Source organism: Harmonia axyridis, chromosome 7, assembly GCF_914767665.1.
Source record: "Harmonia axyridis chromosome 7, icHarAxyr1.1, whole genome shotgun sequence".
Classification (NCBI taxonomy): Eukaryota; Metazoa; Arthropoda; class Insecta; order Coleoptera; family Coccinellidae; genus Harmonia; species Harmonia axyridis.
In genome coordinates, this window is record NC_059507.1 from 747,820 (window position 1) to 763,032 (window position 15,213).

The 15,213-nt window shown below is 35.4% G+C and overlaps 2 protein-coding genes across 2 annotated transcripts; one reads left to right on the forward strand and one right to left on the reverse strand.

Annotated features, from left to right (window-relative positions):
* The first annotated feature begins 992 nt into the window (after nucleotides 1-992).
* On the forward strand, nucleotides 993-10,973 carry LOC123683846 (4-coumarate--CoA ligase 3-like). Its single transcript, XM_045622785.1, has 7 exons — nucleotides 993-1,437; nucleotides 7,554-7,764; nucleotides 7,949-8,079; nucleotides 8,149-8,374; nucleotides 9,498-9,683; nucleotides 9,745-9,882; nucleotides 10,062-10,973. The coding sequence occupies exons 1-7, from the start codon at nucleotides 1,231-1,233 to the stop codon at nucleotides 10,688-10,690; spliced, it is 1,728 nt and encodes a 575-aa protein (XP_045478741.1). The 5' UTR covers nucleotides 993-1,230; the 3' UTR covers nucleotides 10,691-10,973.
* A 267-nt stretch (nucleotides 10,974-11,240) lies between these two features.
* On the reverse strand, nucleotides 11,241-14,810 carry LOC123683847 (ATP-binding cassette sub-family B member 10, mitochondrial). The gene is made up of 10 exons (XM_045622786.1): nucleotides 14,655-14,810; nucleotides 13,885-14,184; nucleotides 13,624-13,830; nucleotides 13,354-13,556; nucleotides 13,239-13,296; nucleotides 12,959-13,182; nucleotides 12,566-12,797; nucleotides 12,221-12,507; nucleotides 11,774-12,033; nucleotides 11,241-11,535 (listed from the first exon to the last, which is right to left on the reverse strand). Exons 2-10 carry the CDS (start codon nucleotides 14,087-14,089, stop codon nucleotides 11,301-11,303), a joined length of 1,911 nt encoding a protein of 636 aa, XP_045478742.1. The 5' UTR covers nucleotides 14,090-14,184; nucleotides 14,655-14,810; the 3' UTR covers nucleotides 11,241-11,300.
* Nucleotides 14,811-15,213: the final 403 nt, after the last annotated feature.

Genomic DNA, 15,213 nt, shown 5'->3' on the forward strand with positions numbered 1-15,213 from the left:
AAAATTGCGAGTATTTTGTTGTTTGTGTGGCACTTAGAGCCGTTTTGTTGAAAATAAACATCGTCCACATCAGCCCAGTCTGTCCTCCAGAAACACTCGAACTTGAGACACCCTGTATAGTGTCACACTCATAGGCGGAGTACATCTTTTTGACGAAGGTTGACCGAATCTATTCGAACAGAGATATAAACTCGAAGTATCTAAAAATTTGGGTAAATCCATAAGAAATGCAAATGGACTAATCTCTTAAGACAGATAGAAGTAACCCAGAATTCCCACCTAACATTACCCATATAGGGCGGATACTATTCTCAGAGTAATAAACATAGATAGATTTCATTTTCAGTAAGCAAATTTGTCCTCAACATGAATAATCAAATTTGACATGAAGCGCGCGAAAATGAAAACATATCAGTGATACGATATTTCACTCAATTCGCGGGTTTCTCCACAAAGAACGCATTTCTTATGTCTCATAGTGAATCAATGTTTCATATTAACTCAAAATATATTGCATAATCAATCGGGAATCATTCAAATAAATATATTTCATTCAATATAATACACATTCATAACGATATAGTAAAATTGTGTATTTAAAAATATATCACAATCCGACAACGTAATCTAACCATGTTGGGAACATGTAAAAATTGCGTATACTTCCTCTATCTATGTTTATTTCTCTATATGTGGTAGACATTCATCAGATGTCATTTTCTATTCATAATTGCCAAACTTTACTTGTTTTAATACAACAAAAATTCGAATCATTGTCGTCTTAATTTATTGTTTTATTTTGATCTACAAAACGAAATTAACGTAATCTAACCATGTTGGAGACATGTAAAAATTGCGTTTACTTCCTCTATCTAACGTTTATCACTCTACGCTACTATCTCACATCTAATACGGCAAAACCGGTATTGGGTACCACCCCTTAATCCCAGAGTCGAGCCAGAAATTTTCAAAGATACAAATCCGTGTAGTACACGAGCGTATCGATAATGGATAATATCAAGTAGGTATCGCTTATAAATATGCCTGCTTCGCCTACACTCGGGCTCTAGACGAACTCAAATCCCGATCCAATAAACAGACAACAGACAACACAGTCTCGGTTGTTTAGAAAGAAATTGTCAGCAGTGTCGCTTCCTCGGCAAACGTGATCCGTTGAATTCAAATTCGCTAAGCGTGCGTCAGCTACAAAATCGGTCCAGCAAGTAGATAATGGCAGTGCGTAGCGTCCTGAGGCCCATCTTCAGTCTGAGTAGGCGTCTGAGGCCCTTGTCCACGTCCAGCGTGAGGTTTGGTGGGACTTCTACCGAAGATCCTAACATACTGAAGTCTCCTTATGGCTGTATCGAAGTACCTGAGATCAACATTACAGACTACTTGTTCGAGAAGACTGCCAAATGGGGAGATTTGATTTCTACCGTAAGTAACTTTTTTTTTTTTTTAAATGTTGAATTTTTGCTTCAATTAACTTGTCTCAACATGAATCTGAAATTAAAACTTCCTGATCTGTGGTAGGCCATGAGAACATTGAATTTCAAAACAATGCCATTTTTTTACCACTTTTCTGCAAGAATTTTCTTCAGGAAAAGAAAACCGTAAAAAACAATAAATGCATCCAGGAAAACTTTGAGTTTTCCTCTTTCAATATATGCTGTTATACAGGGTATTTGTGAATGAGTACGACAAATTTCAGGCGATGTTTCTGCGTGAAAAAAAATTTACAGTTAGCTATATAACTTTTTTCTAATGGGAGGTTTCATTCTGAATAGCCTGCCCTTTGGGAAACTGTCACTTTTGAAGCTGTCATTATTGACATTTGACAAGTAAAAGCTGCGTCATTACTAAAAATGGAACTATACACCTTTCAACAACGCATTGAAATTGTTAAAATTCACTACAGAAATGGTGACAATTTTGCTGTCACAGATCGCTAAACTAAAGCACTTTTGGGATGTCGTGAAGCACCTTCTCAAGCGGCAATAGTGAAACCGGTGGGAAAATTTGAGCTGTTGGGACAAGCTAGTGATGTGAAGAATTGAAACCGTATACGTCGCACAAGAACAACTGTAGTGTTGACGAAAAGCCAGGTTTGTCCATACCTTGTCGATATTGGCAATAAGGCAGTCCATAAACAACATTACACCATATTTTTCTTAAAGACTTAGGTTTTGAGGCTTTTAACGGGTGTTGTTTTTCGAGGTATATAACTTTAAGTTGGCATTACTGTTCAAGATGGCGACCGATTTAACAGCTGTCAAGTGATTTATTCTCAGTTTAGTTTAGCAATTCATCATGAATAGACTCACGTCTGAACAACGCCTGCAAATAGTGCAATTTTATTTCGAAAATAATGGTTCTGTGCGGAATACGTATCGCGCACTACGTCCATTTTATTTTGTTTAGCGATGAAGCGCACTTCTGGTTGAATGGCTACGTCAACAAACAAAACTGCCGCATTTGGATTGGAGCTAATCCTCAAGTGTATGTCGAAACACCGTTACATCCAGAAAAGCTGACTGTTTGGTGCGCTTTATGGGCTGGTGGAATCATTGGTCCGTACTTCTTCAAAAACGACGATAGCCAGAACGTTACAGTCAATGGTGATCGGTATAGAGCCATGATTACTAACTTTTTCATTCCTGAATTGAACAACCATGATGTCCAGGAGCTGTGGTTCCAACAAGACGGCGCAACATGTCACACAACTCGTGCCACAATCGATTTACTGAAAGACAAGTTTAGTGACCGCCTAATTTCACGTTTTGGACCTGTGAATTGGCCTCCAAGATCTTGTGATTTAACACCGCTAGACTACTTTCTGTGGGGCTATGTAAAGTCATTGGTCTATGCGAATAAGCCACAAACCCTTGACCATTTGGAAGACAACATTCGCCGTGTTATTGCCGATATACGGCCACAAATGTTGGAAAAAGTCATCGAAAATTGGACGTCCAGATTGGACTACATCCGAGCCAGCTGTGGCGGTCATATGCCAGAAATCATATTTAAAATGTAATGCCATAAGATTATCTTGCGGATAAATAAAATGAATGTCAATCGAATAATCCATCGTTGTTTTATTGCAATTTTAAGTTCTATAGCTCTAAAAAAACACCCTTTATATAAATATCATAAGATATTACTTATCTGGTTAATGTTTCGGCAAAATGCCATCCACATAACCATTGTCAAACAGAAGATTTCCACGTTATTACGTAGGAATCAAAATCGAAAGTAACCCAAGGAGAATGCACGCCATCGAAGGAGAGTAGCGATATACCGGTTTCACCCTTGTTAGGGATCATCAGGACCGCATAACTTTTTTTTTCTTTACAAGAAAATTCATTGACTCCTCCTAAAATATACTCGCTTTTTTTTAATATCAAAATGAAACCTTTTATTGGAAAATTTTTGGATATTGGATTTTTTTTCGTATTGAACCAAATGGTCAAATGTAAGTTATTTCTCAACAATCATTTCAATTGTGTGATTTTATTTTTAGTCAATTCTATCAATAATAGTGCGCAATTTCCAAAAGAAAAACTTATCAAGTATCTATTTCCCTAAATATAGGTACTCTCATCAACAAAATTATCATCTTAATCATGGGCAATTATTCCTATTAACCTATCTTTGACCAATAGCCCAAAAAAAGATAAAATTTCCGATTACTTGTATTATTTCAAACAATCAGATTTTTTTTTAACAATCCTATATCAAAATTTTGGCTGAAAATTCTAAATTCAAAATGACTCTGAGAAATCTATTGTCTACTTTGTCAATTTAAACTAATTAGGTCAATGTAACATATCAGCTTAACAGGTCTCCTAAAGAATATCAAACTGCAATAATGATTTATATTGTGTTTTATTGATGCCAGCTGCACAGTCTGGATCAATTATATCTGTGAAGAGGGAATCTTCAAAGTTACATGTCTCAATTACAGATATAAAGAAAATTGAGTAAACAAAATTATTATTGGAATCATCCAAAACAATTTTCCTAAAACCGCAATATTATATGAAAATATTTATCGAAATTTAATGTTTTCTTCTAAATTCACAATTTGCTTCAATATAAATAATCTTTGGATTTGGACTATTTTCTAGAAGAAGGAAATAATATGTCATTGCGAAAAAAATTGCTGTGTTTTAATTATCTATGATAAAACTATTTTTTTCATATGAATTGTTTAAATTTAATTGATAAAGATATAAACAGTCGATATCCTATTTTTCTGAACGACCAGAAATTTTAATTAATTCTTTTGTTAACATAACATAATTATTTTTGAAGAATTCTATTAGAGAAACAAAACGATAGTTAATCTGAAAGGCAAATTATAAAATTAATTAATTTATTCCTGACAAAATATTTCTGGATGTTGAACTACACTGAAGCTTATTATCATATAATCGAAATTTATGTTTCTACTTTGCATAATAAATTAATCAACAGAGATAGTATATTCTTAATTTAAAGCATTTTTTTCTCAAATCAGATAATCTCAATTCATTCATTCTGAAATAACAAAACCAATAAACTCTGAAAATTCAGATGAAAAAAATGTTTTTGGGGGAATTACAACTTGAAATTAAAATTACCAAAAACCAATTTGGTTTTGCAGTGCCAACTGAACCACTATGAGAATAAGTACAGTTTAATCACGTTGGGATAAAACATGGTAATTTGGACATATTGTTATTTGACAAGTTAAATAGGGTCTCACTGTACTTGTTAGATGAACAAGGTCAACTGCTGATCGTTGTTACTATCATTATTTCAAGGTTTTAAAAATTATACATGATTTGTTCGAGTCCGAATCTTAGCGAGATTTATTAAAAAACAAATTCAGTTGATGCATATCCCTTTCGTTAAAAAAATTATTGATAGAAAATAAATTTTTCAGCCTTTTTACAATGATTTATCTTCGAAATATATTGTTCAACTTTGTTGGAGAAGTCGCTAAGATCTGTAACATACCTTTGTTACACGCCACTGGGCTGTGAATAAAAATTTACATTTTTCAAAATGCTAAGTTATATTTGTACCTTCGTATTATTTACACCTTGTGTGTGTTCATTTATGATAAACGGTTTTTGAACTCAAAATATTTATCGAAAACACTCAACTTTCCCCAATAACAACTTAAAGATACGATTGAATAATTTTTCACATCCTAGCAATATCATTTTGGTTTATTTTCGATAATAAACGATTAAATTTTATGAATTTGGAGTTCCTGTATCCCAATCGCAAAATATAATCAACTCTGCGAAAACCGTTGATTTCGATAGGCCAGCTAGATAACCCGATTTGACACTGCTGACTTTAGGTCAATAATTGAGCCTACGAACCATAATTTACACTAGATTATTGAATTGAAAGAGAAAAAGTCTGTTTGAGGAAGATCCAAATGCATTCCTCGGCGCGCACAACATTTGGGCCTCTCCTACTGCACGCTACGGCCTATTTCGGAATAGATGTGGTTTCAGAAAGATGGCGCAAGCTTCGTTTTGGCTTTATTGCAGGAAAAATTCCAAGGACACATAATTTCTTGTTTCTTTGATGTGAATTGGCCACCAAGGTTTTGCAATTTATCGCCTTTGGATTTTTTTTTGTGGGGTTATGCGAAGGATCGTGTTCATGCCGATAATCCTCAGACTATGGTCGATCAGAATAGGATATACAGTGCGCCTTGCTCCTGCGCAAACTTGAAATTCCCGGGACCTCAATATTTCGCGTTATATCCGTCTGATTAGGACAAAAATGGTCCCATACAAAATCTCAGCTCTTTTGAACACACACTGCGCGTTTAGAAATCGCATATTTCAGAGATGAGAGTGTTACAATACTGAAATAGCGTATTGTAAAAGTTTCAAAGGTGTATTATTATCAAAACATCTGCGCCACTCATGAATGACTTGAAAACAGGTATATGACGAGCCCACTTTGATAAGATATGGGGGTCAAAGTATACCAGACACGAACAGCGACACTCTTCAACAAAAATATCTGGTTGAAAGCGTATATTTTCGCCAATGATTGCTTAGGCAATTATAAACGCTTTGTCCTCAATTGCACAATCGACATTATTCGATAACAATGAATGTGATCCGTAACAACAATTAATGAATGTGGAAAAAATGGTATTGAATTGATCGGAGTCAAGTAAAGTTCATCAATTTGGGGATATTCAAGTTTTCAGGATGTTTCTATAGCAGATTTATCGTAGACGTCCTTCAGATCGTGGATCGAAAATATAAAATGCTTGACCAAACAAATCTGTTTGTGTCTGGATATTTTTACACATTTCGTTCAACACTCCATTCAATAGGTACCAACTTCAAGAAAGATTTTACTTGTCAAATGACAATAATAACAGCTTCAAAAGTGACAGCTTCCCAAAGGGTAGGTTATTCAAAATGAAACCTCCCATTAGAAAAAAGTTATATAACGGGTGTTTTTTTCGAGGTATATAACTTTTAAGTTGGCATTACTGTTCAAGATGGCGACCGATTTAACAGCTGTCAAGTGATTTATTCTCAGTTTGGTTTGGCAATTGATCATGAATAGACTAACGCCTGAACAACGCTTGCAAATAGTGCAATTTTATTTCGAAAATAATGGTTCTGTGCGGAATACGTATCGCGCACTACGTCCATTTTATTTTGTTTAGCGATGAAGAGCACTTCTGGTTGAATGGCTACGTCAACAAACAAAACTGCCGCATTTGGAGTGAAGCTAATCCTCAAGTGTATGTTGAAACATCGTTACATCCAGAAAAACTTACTGTTTGGTGCGGTTTATGGGCTGATGGAATCATTCGCCGTGTTATTGCCGATATACGGCCACAAATGTTGGAAGAAGTCATCGAAAATTGGACGTCCAGATTGGACTACATCCGAGCCAGCCGTGGCGGTCATATGCCAGAAATCATATTTAAAATGTAATGCCACAAGATTATCTTGCGAATAAATAAAATTCATGTCAATCGAATAATCCATCGTTGTTTTATTGCAATTTAAAGTTCTATAGCTCTAAAAAAACACCCATTATAAAAAGATTCGTCTTTGCTTTTGAAAGAGGCTTCAACCTCGGCAATAACTTCTTCATGAGAGCCAAATTTCTTTCTCTAAAACACTCTTTTGGGGTCTGCAAAAACCGGTAATCACTGAAAGCTAGATTTGGGGAGTAAGCAGGCTGACCAAGCAGTTGGAATCTTAATACTTTCAATTTAACTATGATTTTCATGGATTTGTGACAAGGAGCATAATCTTGGTAAAAAAAATTTTTTCCTTTTTCATTTGAGGACGTTTTTCATTTCTGCACTCCAGAGATCCAATAACTTTATGTAATATACACTTATATTGATAGTTTTACCTTTGTCGAGACAGTCATTAAACAATATACCATGCACGGATGCCATAAGCTTTCCAGCTCATCTTTGAGATTTTGGTCTTTTTGTAACATATCGACGCAAAAATTCTATTTATTCTACAGAATTTTATCTCACATCAATTCATTATTTCCAGGAGTGTCCCTTAACCGGAAGAAAATACACTTATGATGACATACAGAGAGGATCCAGGAATTTGGCTGGCGCTTTAAGGAAGAAATTGAAGCTCAACAGGAAAGATGTTGTGGCCGTCCTCCTTCCAAACGTACCTGAAATGCCAATCGCATCTTTTGGGGTGCTTCATGGTGGACTAGTAGCAACCACTTTGAATCCTACCTACACTCCAGGTAATAGATCGAATGAACTACTTTTTTTATCATATCTGAAGATTAAAACACCCTGGTTTTTGAGATTTATTCATAAATAAGTCTGTGAGAAACTTGAGGAGAAATCCTAATTCTAAAATTGTTATGATAGGAAACATTGATAAACTTTATTAGTTCTAGTTAGTTCAGTTAGTTTTTTTTTCAGAGGAAATATGTCGTCAACTGCTAGATTCTGGTGCAAAAGCTCTGATAACCCTCACAGATTTTTGGCCGGCTGCAAAAAAGGCTGTGGAATTAACCAAAGAAAATATACCAATAATTACAATCAATACAAAGGTTAGTTTTTAATTGTTATCACCATTGTTGATGTTTCCTTGTGCTAAATAAAATATTTGCTGCTTCTAGGCGGATCAAACTACTCCATCTGGTGCGATCAGTTTCGCAGAATTCACGAAAGAAAAAATTGAAATTGAAGACCGCAATCAGATTAGCAACGAAGACATAGCTTTCATGCCATATTCTAGTGGCACCACTGGACTTCCTAAAGGTGTACTTCTCAGCCATCACAACATGATGGCCAATCTTGAGCAGATAAGCTCTCCAAAATATGCGTATATAGAACAAGCTACAAGTAAGTTACAGGTAACAATAGTGAAACAACTCACAAGAACACAACAGAAACCAGTATTTAACAATTTTAAAAAGCATCTTCAAGGTATACTTCAAAGAATTGTCCAAACAATAAAGTAAAGGGTGTTTTTTTTAGAGCTATAAAACTTTAAATCGCAATAAAACAACGATGGATTATTCGATTGACATGAATTTTATTTATCCGCAAGATAATCTTGTGGTATTACATTTTAAATATGATTTCTGGCGTATGACCGCCACGGCTGGCTCGGATGTAGTCCAATCTAGACGTCCAACTTTCGATGACTTTTTCCAACATTTGTGGCCGTATATCGGCAATAACACGGCGAATGTTGTCTTCCAAATGGTCAAGGGTTTGTGGCTTATCCGCATAGACCAATGACTTTACATAGCCCCACAGAAAGTAGTCTAGTGGTGTTAAATCACAAGATCTTGGAGACCAATTCACAGGTCCAAAACGTGAAATTAGGCGGTCACCAAACGTGTCTTTCAATAAATCGATTGTAGCACGAGCTGTGTGACATGTTGGAACCACAGCTCCTGGACATCATGGTTGTTCAATTCAGGAATGAAAAAGTTAGTAATCATGGCTCTATACCGATCACCATTGACTGTAACGTTCTGGCCATCATCGTTTTTGAAGAAGTACGGACCAATGATTCCACCAGCCCATAAAGCGCACCAAACAGTCAGTTTTTCTGGATGTAACGGTGTTTCGACATACACTTGAGGATTAGCTTCACTCCAAATGCGGCAGTTTTGTTTGTTGACGTAGCCATTCAACCAGAAGTGCGCTTCATCATAAAATGGACATAGTGCGCGATACGTATTCCGCACAGAACCATTATTTTCGAAATAAAATTGCACTATTTGCAAGCGTTGTTTAGGCGTGAGTCTATTCATGATGAATTGCCAAACTAAAATGAGAATAAATCACTTAACAGCTGTTAAATCAGTTGCCATCTTGAACAGTAATGCCAACTTAAAGTTATATACCTCGAAAAAAAAACACACCCGTTATAAAGACATAAAATAGAATATTTTGTTTCTTTGTTTTGTTGTTGCAGTTTTGAATTTCAATCTCTTCAATTTGATTTTTTTAGAGGACCACCAAGACGTCGTTCCAATAGTTCTACCTCAGTTCCACATATACGGCCTTCTAGTCACCATGTTACAAAGTACTGCACGAGCTTGCAAGCACATTTGTATGCCAAAATTCGATCCAGCCTTGTACATAAAAGTTTTAGCCACTTACAAACCTCACGCCCTCTTCGTTGCACCTCCACTGGGTAAGTTGAAAATATCCACACCGTATTTCTTCGTAAACTGCAACTTTTTTTTTTATTGCAGTGATATTCATGTCGACGCAAGACGCTGTCAAAGCAGAGTATTTATCTAGGGTTAGGAGCATTGTGAGTGGGGCCGCACCTTTAGGGGCCAGTGACGAGGAGAAGTTCAAGAGGAAAGCAAACGTGTTTGTAGGACAAGGTACATTCTGATGGAATTTAGCGCGTTGATTTGTTTAATGTATACAAATCGAATCGAAAGTGCCACTTGATTTTTGATCCAACATTATCGCTTCATCAAAGCTAAAGGACGCACACATGGCGATACTTATTTCTGCAGAAATTAAAGACGGATATCGACATGAACTTCTTTTTTTTTAGGTTATGGCATGACAGAAGCATCCCCTGTGATAACGATGACGGCGATCAGAGGCACCAGCACGCCTGGTTCAACGGGACCTCCAATTCCTTCCACTGACATCAAAATCAGCAAGTTGGACGATCCTCTAGGTTTAGCCTTGGGGAGAAACCAAACCGGTGAGATCCTCGTGAGAGGGCCTCAAGTTATGAAGGGTTACCATCAAAGAGAAGATGCAACTGCAGAAACCTTGTTGGAAGGTGGTTGGTTGAGAACTGGCGATATAGGATTTGTCGACGACAATGACTGTATAACCATCACTGACAGGTTGAAAGAATTGATCAAGGTGAAAGGTTATCAAGTACCACCCGCAGAACTTGAAGAGATCATAAGACAACATCCAGATGTTGTTGAAGTTGGTGTTATAGGTATTCCGGATGAGAGAGCTGGGCAACTGCCTAGAGCCTATGTTGTCTTGAAGCCTGGCACACAGCTTGACGAGAAGAACATTCAAGAGTTCGTCAAGAGCAAAGTGTCGACTTACAAGGAATTGAAAGGAGGTGTTGCTGCTGTTGAAAGTTTACCGATGAATGCATCTGGTAAGATTTTGAGGAGGCAGTTGAGAGAAATGTATGAGAAGAATGGAAAATGAAGAGTTTAAATGAATTTCACATGTCACAATTACGTTTTGAGAAACACAAATTTGCCATCTTTTTCGTTGATGTTGTTCTCTATATTTTAATATAATGTAGATTGGGTGGTGATGATGTACATAGGTTATGCCTAAAAACCTAGGATACCAACACATTTTTTGTAAAAATGATATAGGAAAAGGTTCATAGAACCCTTATTTTTAATACGAGCTTATTTTGTATAGACCGAATGCATTTATTATAGTTATACTTGTTGAGAAAAATAAAGAATGTTCATAGGAATATTTTGTTCGAAAGTTTAACTAGTTAGGAAACACCTTGTATATACTGGTGGCAAATAATGGTAGTAGGTTACATCAAAATTTGTTCAAATCTACAAAATCACCTGATTTCTGAATTTCAGTCTAGATAGGCATCATTTTAGTTATTGAGAAAAAAATTGATTTTAACATAACAGTTTTCATCAATCGGAAAAGTTATAGCCACATGTTCCCAAAACGTGCTGTTAATAATCTCGAGGACAGTAAGTGTAAGGAATGAAACACCTGCTGCAAAACAATATTTATTAACAATAGATAATCTCAAAAACCTATTAAATTATAAAATTTACTATTGCCCGGCTTTAAAAGTTTGATGTTTCATAAGCTCTTTGAAAACTCCTTTGTCTAAATTTAGTAAGCCTTGGTAAGTACCTTTTTCCACTATCTTACCGTCTTTCAAGACAGCTATTGTGTCTGCGTTTTGTACTGTAGATAACCTATGTGCAATGGTAAGTACTGTCCTTCCTTTCATAACCCTTTCTAGTGCTTCCTGGACCAAATGCTCCGAATGGGCATCTAAGGCGCTATTAAATACATAGTAGATAAAAATTTAGGATTTTAATGATTGAAATAAATGGTGCGAAATGCATGATTGCGGTTAGATGAACAAACTGACAGTTTATGGTGTTTATACAAACCACAGAACATTCTAACAGTGCAAGGTTGCAAGATATTCGACTTGACCTTACTCAGCTTGACACATTTTTTTAGAGCGTAAAATCAGCAAATTTTTTCATTAAATATCCATGAAAAGTATCCTACCTTGTAGCTTCGTCTAAAAGCAATATTTTGGGGTCCTTGATCAAAGCTCTAGCAATGGCTACTCTCTGTTTTTGTCCTCCGCTAAGCATAATACCTCGTTCTCCAACCAATGTATCATAACCCTGAGGTAAGTTTTGGACGAATTCGTGTACATTAGCTTCCCTAGATATCTCTAGAAGTCTTTCTTCTGTAACTTTCGAAGGATCTTCAGCGCCATATAAAATATTATCTTTTATACTGGTCGAAAATAATACTGGCTCCTAGAAAAGCAACATGGTGAAATAGTTATACTGTTGTAAAGCGTTTTCTAATAGAAATAATACAATTTAAATTGTTATAATGGCAACACTGTGTATTAATGTTTGACATTTCTTATGTCAATTGTGTTCAGTAGCTAATGTCATTTAATCATCATAGAAACAATTCATGGACATTCTTCAAATTCACCTGAGCTACAGTTCCAATGAATTTTTTCAGCCAAACAGGATCCAATTGTTGTATATCGTAATCGTCAAGAAAGATGGTGCCTTTAGATGGGTCGTACAACCTTAATAGCAGAGCAGCCAAAGTGCTCTTACCTGAACCACTAGGACCTACGACAGCTACCAGAGTCCCCGGAGCGATTTCTAAGCTTAGATCTTTGAAAATTTGAATATCCTCTCTGGACGGATAAGTGAAAGCCACGTTTCGGAATACTATTTTACCTTTCGGCAATTCCAATGGGGTGATACCACCTTGAAGAGAATTCTGATTCAATGATATCCAATAGAATACAAATGAAGTATTACTTACCTGTAAGTGGAATTGCAGGTTCTCGATCCATAATTTCCCATATCCTACTACCAGCTCCAATTGATTTATTCAATTCTGAATAGAAACTCGACAGTCCACCAATAGAAACTCCGATATATGCTGCGTATAACAGAAATGATGATAACTGTCCCACACTTATAGTTTGCGACGATACCATAACCCCACCATAATAGAGAACGGAAATAATGATCATATTTCCAGTCAAACCTGTCTGATGATAAAATAACACTTGGTATTAATTGAAATTTGTTTTGCCGTAAAGAAATTTTGCTAATTTTCATCTAAAGATATTTCCTCACAATACACTTAGGTACATATTTAAAATCTTTAATTTTTCAATTCAATATCTTTTTTATCGAGATGAAAACTCACCATTCCATAGAAGAGAGCTCTAGCTTTTGCTTCTTTATAGGCAATTCTCAACACATTGAGGATAGAGTGATCATAAGTTTGCATTTCTCTCGATTCATGTCCAAACATTTTCACTGTTTTAACATTTGCGATTCGTTCTTCGGCAATTTTCGTTGAATCAGCTAAAGTATCTTGCACTCTTTTTGTAATTTTCCTTACATATCTACCATAAATTACAGCCACACCTTTAATAAACAAGCCAGGATGAGGTTGAGAGGAACAAATATGCTATCATATTTACCTGCTACTGGAGGAACAATTGCTAAACCAACAAATGCTAATTCTGCTGAAGTGTAGAACTAAAAAAACTACAACTGAATCTTCTTTACTCCTTTTAAAAGGATAAAAATTCTTACCATCATAGCAGTACCAGCACACACCATAGCAACGGATCTCAACCCGTCAGAAATGTTAGAGGATAAAGCTTGTCCAACAATTTGCGTATCAGAAGATAAACGATTAACTAGTTCACCCGTTGACCTCTTGTCAAACCACCCTTGCTCTTGCCGAAGTATTGAATTGAATACATTTTTCCTTAAAGCTTGGGTCATTCTATAGCCTTTATTGGAAAGAGATAATTAGGGAGTGTTTAAATGAAAGGAAGGGTGTTTTTGATTATTTCTTACCTGATAATGACATTAAATAAACCCTTGCAAAATTACAAACAGCACCAACACCAAAAACGCAAATTAATATACCACACAATTGATTAAGTTGTAACTTAGCATCTTCTGTGTCTTTATTAGTTGAATAAATAATATCTAATACTTTTCCTATACTAAAAGGCACAGCCATTGTAACTGTACTAGAAACTAATAAAAATCCAATTGCACCTGTAAACCGACTTCATTGAAGAAATACTTTATGAATTGATTAAATCTACCGACCCATTAAATAGTATTTTTCTGGCTTCGCTAATGACAATAGCCTCTTTAGGTCGGTTTTCTTCAAGGTAACGTTATTAGATTTTTCCGCTTCAACTTCCTGTTTTCTCCTAAACCTCGTCCATATTCGCTTTTTAGGTGGTATTTCTGCCTCTTTAGGTATTTCGACTGCCACATAATTCTTCTTTTGGCTCACTCTAGTTTGCATGAAGAAATTCCTTTTGGTTTGCCTTATTATTCCAAAAGTCGAATTTTGAAAGTATTTAAGATGGGAATTTGATTTGAGGTAAAACCTCGTCACCACTAAAGAATAAACACTCATTTTAAATATTATCAATTTGTTAAAATGAACGAAAAAGCAAACTAAATTATTCTTATTTTCAAAATAGGGGCCCTCATTTGCTAGGAAGGTACCTTGTGTAACATTTCGATCAAATTGATTGAATTATTCATTTGTATTGTTCTAAATATCTTATCATCCTCTTGTTGACAAGTTTCAATGCGGCTTATGTCAACCACTAATCTGTAATCTGTCAAGATAGTTTGAGGTTAATTCTAACAAATCATAGATTAACGAAGATAATGCCAATGGGTTTTTTTGGTAATCTGCGATACCTAGATTCGAATTAAATCTGCAGAAATGAAGCGTTTTCAGTTCTTTGAATACTTACATTCAATTTATGGAAATATGAAAATATTTCCTATTCAGAATTCAATGATTTCAGTGATCTTCCACTCAATTTGTACGAAATGTAATTTTTGAAGATATTTACCTGTTATAATCCTTTTTTCCGATATTCTTTGGATAATCTCTGGCAAAAAGATGAAGGATTTCAAACTGATAAAAAAATTATGGTGCAGTAAGGGAATATTACGTTTTTCTAAGTGGAGTTCTGGCAAAGTTTCATGATTGAAGATTAGATGGCGACTTTAACAATACTGTTAAAGCAATATATACATATTGCTAAGCGTCCTTTCAGCAGTATCATTTTTCCAGGCATATATAATTAATTCCAGGTAGTGTTGACCTTCTGATAATACGTATCAAGGTTTGATGACATGAGATATCGAATGGATAGTCAATTTAAAAACATGATAAGCTAGATAAGTCTGTTATTCCTAGAATGATTACAAAGTTTTATTTTTGGAAATAATAAAACAAAAACTGCCGTTTGATGAGGAGTTGATGACCTAATATGTGTTTTCTCTTATAGAGCATTGAAAACCGCCATAAAATCACTTAGATTTACCGTAAATTTAACACTTTCAAGCTTCGTTCAAAATTTCGAGTCATCAGAACCATAGAAAATTCGAACAGCAAGAATCGAAAAG

Coding starts and splice junctions, on each gene's coding strand:
- LOC123683846 (XM_045622785.1), top strand. CDS start 1,231: ATGGCAGTGCGTAGCGTCCTGAGGCCCATCTTCAGTCTGAGTAGGCGT. Junction 7,765..7,948: donor GAATCCTACCTACACTCCAG/GTAATAGATCGA, acceptor TTTTTTTTTCAG/AGGAAATATGTCGTCAACTG. Junction 9,883..10,061: donor AAACGTGTTTGTAGGACAAG/GTACATTCTGAT, acceptor CTTTTTTTTTAG/GTTATGGCATGACAGAAGCA.
- LOC123683847 (XM_045622786.1), bottom strand. CDS start 14,089: ATGCAAACTAGAGTGAGCCAAAAGAAGAATTATGTGGCAGTCGAAATA. Junction 13,183..13,238: donor AATTGTTCCTCCAGTAGCAG/GTAAATATGATA, acceptor TGTTTATTAAAG/GTGTGGCTGTAATTTATGGT. Junction 11,536..11,773: donor CTTTTAGACGAAGCTACAAG/GTAGGATACTTT, acceptor TGTATTTAATAG/CGCCTTAGATGCCCATTCGG.